Below are 12,428 nucleotides of genomic sequence, written 5' to 3'. Positions count from 1 at the left end.
AGCGAGAACACTGAGTAATTACTTATAATATTTAAAAGTGAAAACATTGAGCTAATTATGTAAAGTAAAGTATATTTCACAAGTTAAAGTTGTTTTAATTCATGTCTTCTAGATAATGTTTGACTCTCAAGTACCGTCTAAAAACAGCTATAAATGTTTGACAAAACATTACTCTTGTTACAGTCTAAAATATGATTTGTTAAAATGAGCATAACTTTTGAATGGCTATGTGTACCTAAGAATTGTAAACAGTTTTGGAAATTAGACATAAACAGCTTTCTGATCATACCATACAAATTATTGAATTCACCAATAATTTATTTTCTCAAATGTGGCATTTTGCTTGATCTTGCCCCAAAATTTGTCTTTTAATTGCTGTCCGTTTTTTGTATATTTTCATTTTACTCACCTCTAACTTCCTTTCAGTATTCTGTGGCTGACTCTGCAATAGAAGAATAAAGAAGGAATGTGTGATCATCAACACCTCATCACGTTGTATTAACTCACAGCTATTAGTTTACCAGAACTTCATTTTGCAAAAACCAAGATGAGTGAAAAATTGCACACCTCAAAACATTTAGGCGAGTGAAAAATCACACTCATCAAAATGCTAAGGTGAGTGAAAACCAAGTATTTTTAATTCAACAATTATGCAACCAGTCCTCCCCCCTCCCATCTCCTCAACATTTTGTAACATCATATATGACCTTCATTTTCCACTGGTTGCGAATGGCTCTGACATCTATGTCAAGTCAGTGTGTTATCGTATCTACGGTATATAGAAAAGCCCCAATGTTATTCAGAAACATATACCATTACAAAGGATTTTAATCCAAACGTGGGATGCCATAATAATGATAATATCAAACATTATTTTTCGACACCATCATAAATGTGTAACAAGTTGACCAGCATGTGTGTGCACCCAGAATTCCAAGAGTAAAAGTAATCGGATCCCGAGAGCTCTGATTGGTCAATGTGCCACCGAATACTACATGTGGATCAAATCACGTTCTAGTCACATGGTCTGTGTATTGAAACAAACAAAAATCCAATAATTGGCTGCGATTACAGTACTGGGTACTATATGTTTTATACATATACAGTGAAACCCCTCTAAACCTGACACCCACAAGACCAAATAAAATGTCTGGTTTACAGAGGTGTCCACTCTGCAGAGGTTCATATCGTTTCTTGATGATATCTCGAACAGTTGATTTTCCTACACTAAAGTTTTCTTTTAGTGACCTTAATATTGGCTTAAATAAACTTTTAAAATGTTTAATGATTTTATGTTAATCATCGAGTTATAGTTCAACACAACAATGTTTCGTTGGACGTTCCCACATCTTGAAAATCAATATGGGAAATGAAATGCTACTGACATCTATTCAACCACACAAAGCCAGTTACTCTTTATTGTGCTAAATAACTGTTTTTAAAAGGAAAACAAATTAAAACAATATGATGACAGTGGATTAAATTTATTGTTGATATGAGATATGTTTGTGAAGGGCTTTCAATCACATTCTTAATTTAAAAACACCTAACCCAAACCCTAACTCAGCTTATCTCAACTAAATTTACAACAAAGATGCAAATAAACACAATAGACCGGCTTCAGAACCTTTCAAATGATGATAGAAACATCAAACTTGGCACAGATGATCTCTCCGAGGTGTTCGTAAAATCCAATCAATGAACCACTTGAACTTTCAATATGGCGGCCATTTTTCAAGATGACCACCATACTGTCCTACCAATGTTCATTATTGAGATGTATTTTATTTGTTTATTTATTTGTATTTTTATATGTTCAGAAAAATGCTGAACCTGACGTCTGATATGTACAAAAGGTCTCTTACGGTGGGAGTGGTAAATATTGGGGGTCAATGTATGGCAACCTCTATAAAACATGGTCACCTTCTATTAGCACTACTGACAAAGCAATAACAGGAATGATCTTTTAAATTGTGATACAAGCATGAAACTTTGCAGTTGCACTAGGATGTGATGAGATGGAGCAGACTGCTGGAGTATATCCTACCCTGCCGATTGATGTACACTGCCCTTGTCACATTGTCGGTGGCTACCATGAGTCGCATGAATCAACTGCTGTATCCAATGATGTACTGTGTTGAAAACTACCAGAAGCTCCAACACATTGATGTGGAGACTTGCCTTGTCTGAAGACCACAGCCCCGAAGTTGTCCGAATGTTGAGATGAGCTCCCCAACCTTCCATCGACGAACAGATGGTGAGTTAGTAACGGCTGCAAAAAAACATTTGACGGAATCTGACACAACTGGAGACCGGACCAACGGTCGTTGGGAAGGCTGATCATCAATCTGGGGTTGTTCAATGTGAAATGGATTCAGGAAGACTTAGAGGCAATAAAACTGTAGACGATCTCCGAGTGTCATATCTTACGCTGACATCAAGAGATCCAAAGGTGGAATGTCACATGTTCTGCCAGGACAGTGGAGACCGCAGATTGAATCTTGTCCCATCTGTCTGAGGGAATCTGTGCTAGTCCAAGGTCCGTACGTAGGAAAGCTCGAATGAATTGAAGACTGTTGCTTGCAACTGAGACTCTTCGAGATTGACAATCCAGCAAAGGCTTTGCAAGAACAGAAGTATGAAGTTGACAAGAACAGCTAACTTCCGTCCTGCACTGGCACTTCATGAGACAGTCATTCAGCGATGCAATAACAGTGACATTGGAGCAGTGATCCTGGAAAACAGTCAAGATTCACCAATGGTGGAGCGGGCCGCTACGCTATATGCTTGATATACATTGAAATGAAACAATGCAAATATTGTACGGTTGGTATCCATGGCAGTCCCAATGACAGATACTAGGTAAGCAGCAAGAAGACGATCTTCTCTGCATCGTACATGAATGCTGACAGTGGGTTCATAATCTACAATAGACCATAGAAACGGATGCAGCAAAAACCCCGGAACCGCGTGACATCAACTGGATGATTGTCGCCGGTTGCCAACATATTGATCTGTTGAAATTCCAGAAGGCAGCTTTCTTAATGATAAACTCAACGGACCAATGCTGATAACTTCCTGAGCCCGCAAAAGTGACAATTGAGTTGCAAATTTCCGGCACCAACGGATATAGTGACTGACCCGCTGAATATCTTTGTAATGTCACTGATCAACAGACAAACAGTTGAACAGTCAAAAGTACTCTTCATGGGGTCACAAAACAGCGCCAACGTCCCAAACAAAAATTGCAAGCTTAATAAATAGCTGGTAACAACCTTGCGGCAAGGTAGTAACTACCGCGTTTCGAGCTAGTATTTGGAACCTTTTTACAACCTTGCCGCAAGCTTGCGACGAGCTTCTTGCAACCTTGCGACGAGCTTCTTGCAACCTTGCCGCAAGCTTGCGACGAGCTTCCTGCAAGCTTATTCAGTTTAAGCTAGTATTTGGAACCTTTTTACAACCTTGCCGCAAGCTTGTGACGAGCTTCCCGCAAGCTTGCGACGAGCTTGCGGGAAGCTTGTTGCAACCTTGCCGCAAGCTTGCGACAAGCTTCCCGCAAGCTTGTTTCAGTTTAAGCTAGTATTTGGAACCTTTTTACAACCTTGCTGCAAGCTTGCTACGAGCTTCCCGCATGCTTGCGACGAGCTTCCCGCAAGTTTGCAACAAGCTTCCTGCAAGCTTGCGACGATCTACCTACAAGCTTGCATCAGTGGCAGCCATCTTGCATCTTGTATAATTCTTTAAAAAAACAACAATGGTTTTAAAGTGAAAAACATGAACAGTTAAAACAAAAAAATAGGTGCTACATGTTGTCAGATACTTAGGCTACAAAATTAGTTTACCTGTCTAATAGACATGTTCCATTTATGTGGGATAGTCTTGACTAAACTAATATGCTAAAAAGCTCCTGGTCCTATATTCTTCTTTTTCTTCTTGTTTTAGGTTATATTCCTCCACTATCTGGAGATCCACACTGGTGTAAAGTCATTTGTTTGTTTCTTCTTGTTTTCTTTTTTCTCCTGTTCCACCAAGCAGGATTCAACCAAACTTGGTCCAAATGATCCTCTTATAGACCTGACCAAGTGTTGTTATATTTCAGGCCAATAAAAATTCCAAGATGGCCGCCCTGGCCTCTGAATAACTGAGACATTTTTAACTTTTACTCAAGTTCCACCATGCAAATTTAAACCATATGTATTCCTAATGATCCTCTCATGGCCCTGACCGAGTTTGTTATTTTTTGGGCAGATTTAAAATCAAGATATCTGCCCTGACCTCTGATTGACAGACATATTTTTTTGCTTCTTTTCAAGGTCCACCAGGCAGGTTTGAATCAAACTTATAGTCCAAATGATTCTCTCATGACTTACTAAGTGTTGTTATTTTTGTGGCTGATTCAAAATCCAAGATGGACACCCTGGCCTCTGATTGGCTCAGACATTTTCAACATCTTCTCAAATTCCACCAGGCTAATTTCAACCAAACATGGCCCATGTCATCCTCTCATGGCCATGCATATGTTATTATTTTTGGGGCCAATTGAAAATCCAATTATTACAAGATGATTCTGTTTTAACCATATTGTATTATCTTTTGTATGTATTAATATTAATTTTGTTTTAATTATTATTGTAAATACTATCTAAATCTGTAACATGTATGTTTGGTTGTTTAGCCACTGTTCCCACTGAATTTGATAAATCATATGAGAAGGTATGAATTAAAAAAAAAAAACCATGAAAATGATTTGGACTTGGCTTTTTCTCCACAAGTAGACATGCTTTCACAGTTGAAGATATACATGCAGCAAGCTTACAAAAATGAAAACATGCTTGCAGGAAGCTTGCACAGTTGAAGATATGCATGCAGCAAGCTTGCAAAATGAAAACATGCTTGCGGGAAGCTTGCACTGTTGAAGATATGCTTGCAGCAAGCTAGTAAAAATGAAAACATGCTTGCGGGAAGCTTGCACAGTTGAAGATATGCATGCAGCAAGCTTGCGCATGCTTTCACAAATGAAAACATGCATGCGGCAAGCTTGCAGAAGTACTGTTAGCTTGCAAATAGCTTGCATTGCTTGTACTAGCTTGTAACAACCTTGTAACTACCTTGCAACAACCTAGCCGCAAGCATGCATTTTTGTTTGGGACAGTTGACCGATCCAGTGTACTGTCTTCATCTCCAAACTGTAATGCTTGTAATATCAAACTGATGACAGCAAGTGAGAAACCCATGATGAATTTCCGCAACCATCAAGACCGAGTAACGAGGTTTACCACAACTCGAGTTGATATTGTAACCCAGACGGAAGCAGTAACTGGAGTAGCATCCCAATCTGAAGATGTGAAGTAAAGGTATTTTCCTTCCACCTTAACAGTGACAGCGACGAACTGACAATCAACAGTTGATGTTAGAAACTAACTGTGTTTTGACATCTCAAGAATGATTGGCGCTGAGCCATCAGGTAGTGTCTGTGCAATCATAGACACTGGGCCGTTCCGAGATGACGACGACGGCTTAGCAATCTAGCGCAGACATGTCGATCCCATGTAAAACACTGGTCAAGATAACGTGGACCGGGGGATCCCAGCGAAACCCGTCAACCACGTGAAGGTTGAATCTTCCAGCTTAAAGATCTGTGACATCATGGACGACTGACCCGTGGAAGACTGTGGAGAGGGTTACCCGTGACACCTGCATTCTTGCTATGACGAGTTGAGAACTGTCGACTTCTATCTCGAACTGATTGCTGAGTGGAAGTCGCCGTAGACCCATTACCCTGGTCTACGATCTGTGCCATTCATCAGATCCACTGTAGGCTACAGAGTAGGGTCACATGAAGTGACAATGGCCTGAAGTCCCGGAACCATGGCAGCATTATAGCTGGAAAGGTATGCTGTCATAAGTTTTCTGTTGGAAGACTGCGGGTGTGTGGGAGCCAAGGCCTGCTCAGTTTTCTTTGCCCGCTGGGCATGGACCTGAAGGTAGCTGTTAAAACTGACAGTCCCAGTGAAAGACAAAAGATATTTTGTTATGTCGCAAGATGGGCAGCAACCTGGACACGCATCATGCCGGTGTTTCCCTGCCATGAACTTCTTATATTTAGTGCAAGAACACACCACTCTGTAATGAAAATGCAAACACACGAGTCCTTACAATTCCAGTAAACAAGAAGCTGCCGTTTTAAAAATGGCGACCAAGACTGTTAACCGGCACACGAGAATTAATAATTTGGAAAGAACACTTTAATAAATTGATTACAACCAAAATAATTGTACAACAATAAAGTAACAACATTTAGAAATGTGATACAGACATTAAAGTCTGAAATAAACCAAGTAAAAAGGACAGATGGATCAGATTACGACAGAGCAAAAACCCAGGACGTCCAAACCATACGAGCGAAGGAAAAAGAAGGACGTTACAGTCACGTGACCGGGACAGGAAGGGGTGCACAGTAGAAGAATCTTAGGCCATCCCATTGGCTGTTGGGTTGTTCAAACCAGACTACTATCCTTAGGGGAATATGCACTAGTTTGACTCTGAGGACAGGTGATGTTGAAAAGAAATTAGATTGCTGAATACAAAACTTAAACACTGAACAAAAAGCAAACATATTTTAATTAAAAATGTTTAATCCTCTTTCAAGGATATGCTTGCATATTGGTGCCAACATTTTTATTAAACCAAAGGCAACAACTGCCATGTGCCAAATATGTTTTACTTTGACCTTCTGAGATGTAAAATAACTAGTTAAGCAAACCTTCAACTCCTTGCATTGTTGCAACAACTCTTTTTTTTCCAAATCCAGTTTTATGAATTCACATTCTTCTTCGGGTGTCATTATGTTTGCTCTAAAAACAACACAAAAACAATCCTATTATACATTAAAATTTTAAAATGTATCTTTGAAAGTTATACGTCTACTCCCAGCTTTGGCTTTACACATTCATAAGTATTTAAGTAACATTAATGTTCATGCACCAGTCCAAATGCATGCAGGAATATTTCTCTGAGATGACATCACAACAGCTAATATCAAGTCAGCTAATAAAAGTCAAGGTGATAAATGTTGTACCAAAACTACATACACCCAACCTAATCATACCCAAATTTAGTACAATCATGCTAACCATGCAAAAAACATTTCAACTCAAAACCAGTAATTAGATTAAAATAACTTGAAATGTATTTCTGAATATGCACAATGCTTCAGCAGTTCTAAATAACATTACTGCTCTAAAAGACCTTGTTGCATTCAGAATAGACAAGAGAACCTGTGGTGCCCAAATTAGTGGAAGGAAATGTTTTATTTAACAACGCACTCAACACATTTTATTTATGGTTATATGGTGTCAGACCTATGGGCTACTCTTTTCGAATAGCAGCAAGGGACCTTTTATATGCACCATCCCACAGACAGGATAGTACATACCACAGCCTTTGTTACACCAGTTGTGGAGCAATGGCTGGAACAAGAAATAGCCCAATGGGTCCACCGATGGGGATCGATCCCATACCGACCATGCATCAAGCAAATGCTTTACCTCTGGGCTACATCCCCACTCTCCCCACCCCCCAATTGGTGAGATCTAAAGCTCTGATGGCATGGTGTTAGCTACAGTATATTTAATTGTTCCAAGTGGGTTTTTAAATTTGCATTAGGTGTTTATTTTTACATGTTCAAGTTGGAGCTGTAGTTCTATTAAAGAGCGGTCAGTTCTGTAACCTGCATTATCTTCACTTTTTATTATTAATAGGTACCAGCAACCATGGCCTACAAGCTTGGAAAGGTGCCAAAACAGCAATTATTGAGTGTTTTCACACGCCCAAAACTGTACCTAATTCTATCTATAAAATTTAATAAAAAAATACCTGTTGGAAGTTAATCTTTTAATCTTTAATAAGATGTGTTTAATATATATATTTGATTTTAATAACACTGCTTAAATGCTGATCTTGTGCACCCTATTAACTTGAAAGATTTGAAGTTAATTTCGTCTGTCTCTGCATCCCTTACTCAAGAAGTCCCCCCCCCCCCCCTTATAGTCCTATTAAGTCGAAATTGGGGTATTAAGGGTTTTTTCTTGTTAATTTGGCTTAAGGACATATCCTAGAACATATTCCGGTGGATGACATTCTGTCATCTTTGGGCATTTTGAGATATTATATTCCTCACTGGTAATATATAATCCCAGTCGTTTGTTTCAATTCAAATATAATATAAATATTGAAATAATGCATTGAGTTTCGTGATCTGTATGTAACCACTGAAGCAACAATTGTATCTGATTTACTTTTAAATACTGGGTGGAAAAGGGGTGATTATAATTTGCTTACATCTGCAGTCAGTTTAAAAAGTGATAATGTGCATTTCATGATTAAATTAAACTAACCTTATTGTTCAAAGAGTGAGTAAAGACAATTAAATTAACCTACAGTCCTGACAAGTGATTGAAGGAAACACCAATTTTGTGTCAGGAAGACCGGCTTCGAAATAAGGCAGCTTCAGATGTGGTTGCATCATAATTATAGATCAAGATACGTTTTGAACTGATTTTCTTAAATGCTTTTGAAACATACCGTAATCATGGTGAATTTTGCATGTGATATTTTAGCAGATGTAATGTAAATTAACTTTAAGTTAACGTTTTGCATTAAATAAGTTTGTTTTGTTTAACGACACCACTAGAGCACACTGATTTATTAATCATTAGCTATTGGATGTGAAACATTTGGTAATTTTTAGTCTTAGAGAGGAAACCTGCCACATTTTTCAATTAGCAGCAAGGGATCTTTTATATACACCATCCCACACAGGGTAGCACATACCATGGTTTTTGATATACCAGTACAGGGGTGCACAAATCGGTTGTCCGCATGCCCGGGACAACCAATATATGTTGCGGGCAACCATTCTTTGTCAAACAGTTGCTCGACGGGCAACCAAGAAAATCATAAAACGAATGAAATGAAAAACAAAACTTCATGACACTCAGACAGTCACGGACAATTCAAAAGTATCGGCACTGACAACTTGACTGACAGGCAATATAAATATCCACCCTAACACTGCCATCCACTCAGTGTCCACCATGCATGATTTTGGCAGCAGGCATTTGGAAAAGCTATATGCCAGATATTTCATCCCCAACTAGCTGGTTCCTACCAATTCTCGCTACAAAATATTTCCTATTCACACTAAAAATCTTGTTGATGCATCCCAATACTGATGCTTTTTTGACACCATCTGGCAAGCTTTAGTCTAATTAATAATGAAATATTTCTTAAATGTTGTCATTGTTAACTTTATTTCAAAATGAGTTCTGCATTTTGTAAAACATGTTTTTCATGTTTTAAGTTCTTCGTATTTTCATGAATTAAATTGTATTTTTGTTAAATAGTTTAGTAATATCGTCAATATAAAATATGTATTTTGTGGCCAAATAATCCAGATAGGGACAAACGAGTTGTATTAAGTAGGATCGATTTGACATGAGACAAAATGTTTGGTATCACTGAAAATGCGGATCAGGCCTGCTACTCGTGATCTTCACGTGTACACTGTTTTACAGAGTATTCCCGTGCTTTCTCACTCTAAGGAGCCGTTCAACAATTAAGCAATTCCTGCGGCGATTTGTTTCATTGGAATTATAAGTGTCATAGAATGGTGGGGGTTGTTTGTTAAGAATTATGTATCCTTTTAAAAACAATATCTTGTAATATTACTCGTGTTTAATTTGTTCGATCTCCTACACAGAAGTTATGCAGTTGTTAAACATTTGCGCTGGATAATGTTGGCTACAGTACATCACAATCTTTGGGAATGGATGATGCAGCCATTTAAACAAGTATTACATAATTTTAGAGTTTGTTTGCGCCCTTTTTTGGAGGGGGTTAAGTGTATGTGCGCGCGGGCGTTTGTGCAGACAGATACGTTTCAGAATGGTGGCTATCGGCAATGGGCACAAGACATGTGAATGGCCACAAACTACACCAACAACCATCCAGTTCATCAAAGTATTATGACTGTGACAGCCCAAGTAAAGATGAGCTGTATATAAATAATGTTAAAAAAGGAATAAAACTAAACTGATAAGTAATGATAATAATAAAAACATTTTAAATTTCAATTTTATTTTAATGACAGTTCAAAATTATATTCATAAAACTTTTATGAAATATGTGGGCAAACCAAGAGATGATGTTGGGCAACCAAATTTCAGCTACTGGTTGCCTGGTGGGCAATTTCACATTTGTGCACCCCTGCAGTATATTGGGAAAATATTCCTACAATTACCACTGAGCACAGTCCAGAATGGGAAATATAAAAGACCACCTATGTAGTTACAAATATCCAAAAAGCAATGGTCTTGTAAGCAGATTCACCTGTGCCATGTCTGGAATCGGATGTACAGCAAGCATTGTAATAACTAATTAAATATTGTGTACTAGGCTCATGCCAGCCGATCACCAATTCGCCATAGGCTAATGGAAATATCATCTGGTGAACAAAAAATATCCCTTATTGCTAAACTGGCGAAAACGAAATCTGACATCTGGGGATAAAGAAACTCAACTGTTTTTCTACAAACCCAACTGACGTGACTTGGTAAGTCCGAATGAAAACAACAAAAGTTAGTGGTCACAAAAATAGTAGAGACCATTTCCGATCCTCAGGTTAATAAATTTTGGAATGGTTGTAGTCAAATATTGCAAATACGATAAAAGTGTATGTTTTGTTGAGCAAATTAAAATTGAATTTTATTATTTATGGATGCAGGGCAGCTAAATATTACACCGATATGGTATCAGTATGTTGATCTATAGTATAGTGCTGCAACAATAAACCAGTTCCGTGATGTTACATGAGCTCGATCGATAAGAAACACGGTACAGTTTTGCTTATCGTGATTTTTACATGTTATTATTTCCTTGTATCTTATTTGACAGGAAATAGACAAAGAAAAAAAACCCAGCATTTTATTAATTAGTGAACAATTACATGCTTTTTGTCCTAGGAGATCTTATCGAAGTCGATATAGGTGACCATATTTTATGTGTAATCTTTGTCACTGTAATGTTTTTTCGCTATTTGAACAAAATGTGGGGGAAATCTACAGTAATTAAAGTAGCAGAGTACTTTATTGTAGTTAACAATGTGGTTTTTTCTCCCTATGGAATACTATAATAACTGACATGGACAGTCTGTGGTTTTTTCCCCCTATGGAATACTATAATAACTTACATGGACAGTCTGTGGTTTTTTCCCCCTATGGAATTCTATAATAACTGACATGGACAGTCTGAGGTTTTTCTCCCTTTGGAATACTATAATAACTTACATGGACAGTCTGTGGTTTTTTCCCCCTATGGAATTCTATAATAACTGACATGGACAGTCTGTGGTTTTTCCCCCCTATGGAATTCTATAATAACTGACATGGTCATGGAATACTATAATAACTGACATGGACAGTCTGGAGTTTTTTCCCCTATGGAATACTATAATAACTGATATGGACAGTCTGATGTTTTTTTTTCCCTATGGAATACTATAATAACTGACATGGACAGTCTGGGGGGTTTTCCCTTATGGAATACTATAATAACTGATATGGACAGTCTGACGTTTTTTCTCCCCATGGAATACTATAATAACTGACATGGACAGTCTGGGGTTTTTTCCCCTATGGAATACTATAATAACTGACATGGACAGTTTTTTCCCCCCTATGGAGAAAGGGAATGTTTTATTTAACGATGCACATTTTATTTACGGTTATATGGCATCAGACATATGGTTAAGGACCACACAGATACTGAGAGAGGGAACCCGCTGTTGCCACTTCATGGGTCACTCTTTTCAATTAGCAGCAAGGGGTCTTTTATATGCACCATCCCACAGACAGGATAGTACATACCACAGCCTTTGTTACACTAGTTGTGGAGCACTGGCTGGAGTGAGAAATAGCCCAATGGGTCCACCGACAGGAATTGATCCTAGACCAACCGCACATCAAGTGAACACTTTACCACTGGGGCTACGTCCCGCCCCCTTTTCTCTCTATGGAATACCATAACTCACATGGACAGTGTGAGGTTTTTTCCCCTATGCAATACTATAATAACTCACATAACCAGTCTGAGACTTTTTCTCCCCATGGAATACTATAATAACTCACATGGACAGTGTGAGGTTTTTTCCCCTTTGAAATACTATAATAACTCACATAACCAGTCTGAGACTTTTTCTCCCCATGGAATACTATAATAACTCACATGGACAGTCTGAGGTTTTCCCCCATATGGAATACTATAATAATTCACATGGACAGTCTGAGGTTTCTTTCCCCTATGGAATACTATAATAACTTACATGGACAGTCTGAGGGTTTTTTCCCCAATCTAATTAAAATTAGCTCCAC

At 38.2% G+C, this 12,428-nt stretch overlaps 1 protein-coding gene across 3 annotated transcripts in view; it reads right to left on the bottom strand.

The window, feature by feature from the left end:
• The window catches only part of LOC121388573, a 168,686-nt gene that overhangs the window by 91,698 nt on the left and 64,560 nt on the right, over positions 1-12,428 (bottom strand). For all 3 annotated transcript variants that reach the window (XM_041519963.1, XM_041519962.1, XM_041519961.1), the window contains exons 9-10: positions 6,764-6,854; positions 410-442 (exon numbers count right to left, since the gene is read on the bottom strand). In XM_041519963.1, the coding sequence (XP_041375897.1) occupies positions 410-442; positions 6,764-6,854 (124 nt within the window). The remainder of the gene's footprint in view (positions 1-409; positions 443-6,763; positions 6,855-12,428) is intronic.

Source organism: Gigantopelta aegis, chromosome 14 (assembly GCF_016097555.1).
Source record: "Gigantopelta aegis isolate Gae_Host chromosome 14, Gae_host_genome, whole genome shotgun sequence".
NCBI classification, from domain to species: domain Eukaryota; kingdom Metazoa; phylum Mollusca; class Gastropoda; order Neomphalida; family Peltospiridae; genus Gigantopelta; species Gigantopelta aegis.
The sequence above is the reverse complement of the archived record's forward strand: the minus strand, read 5'-3'. Positions and strand labels throughout refer to the sequence as shown.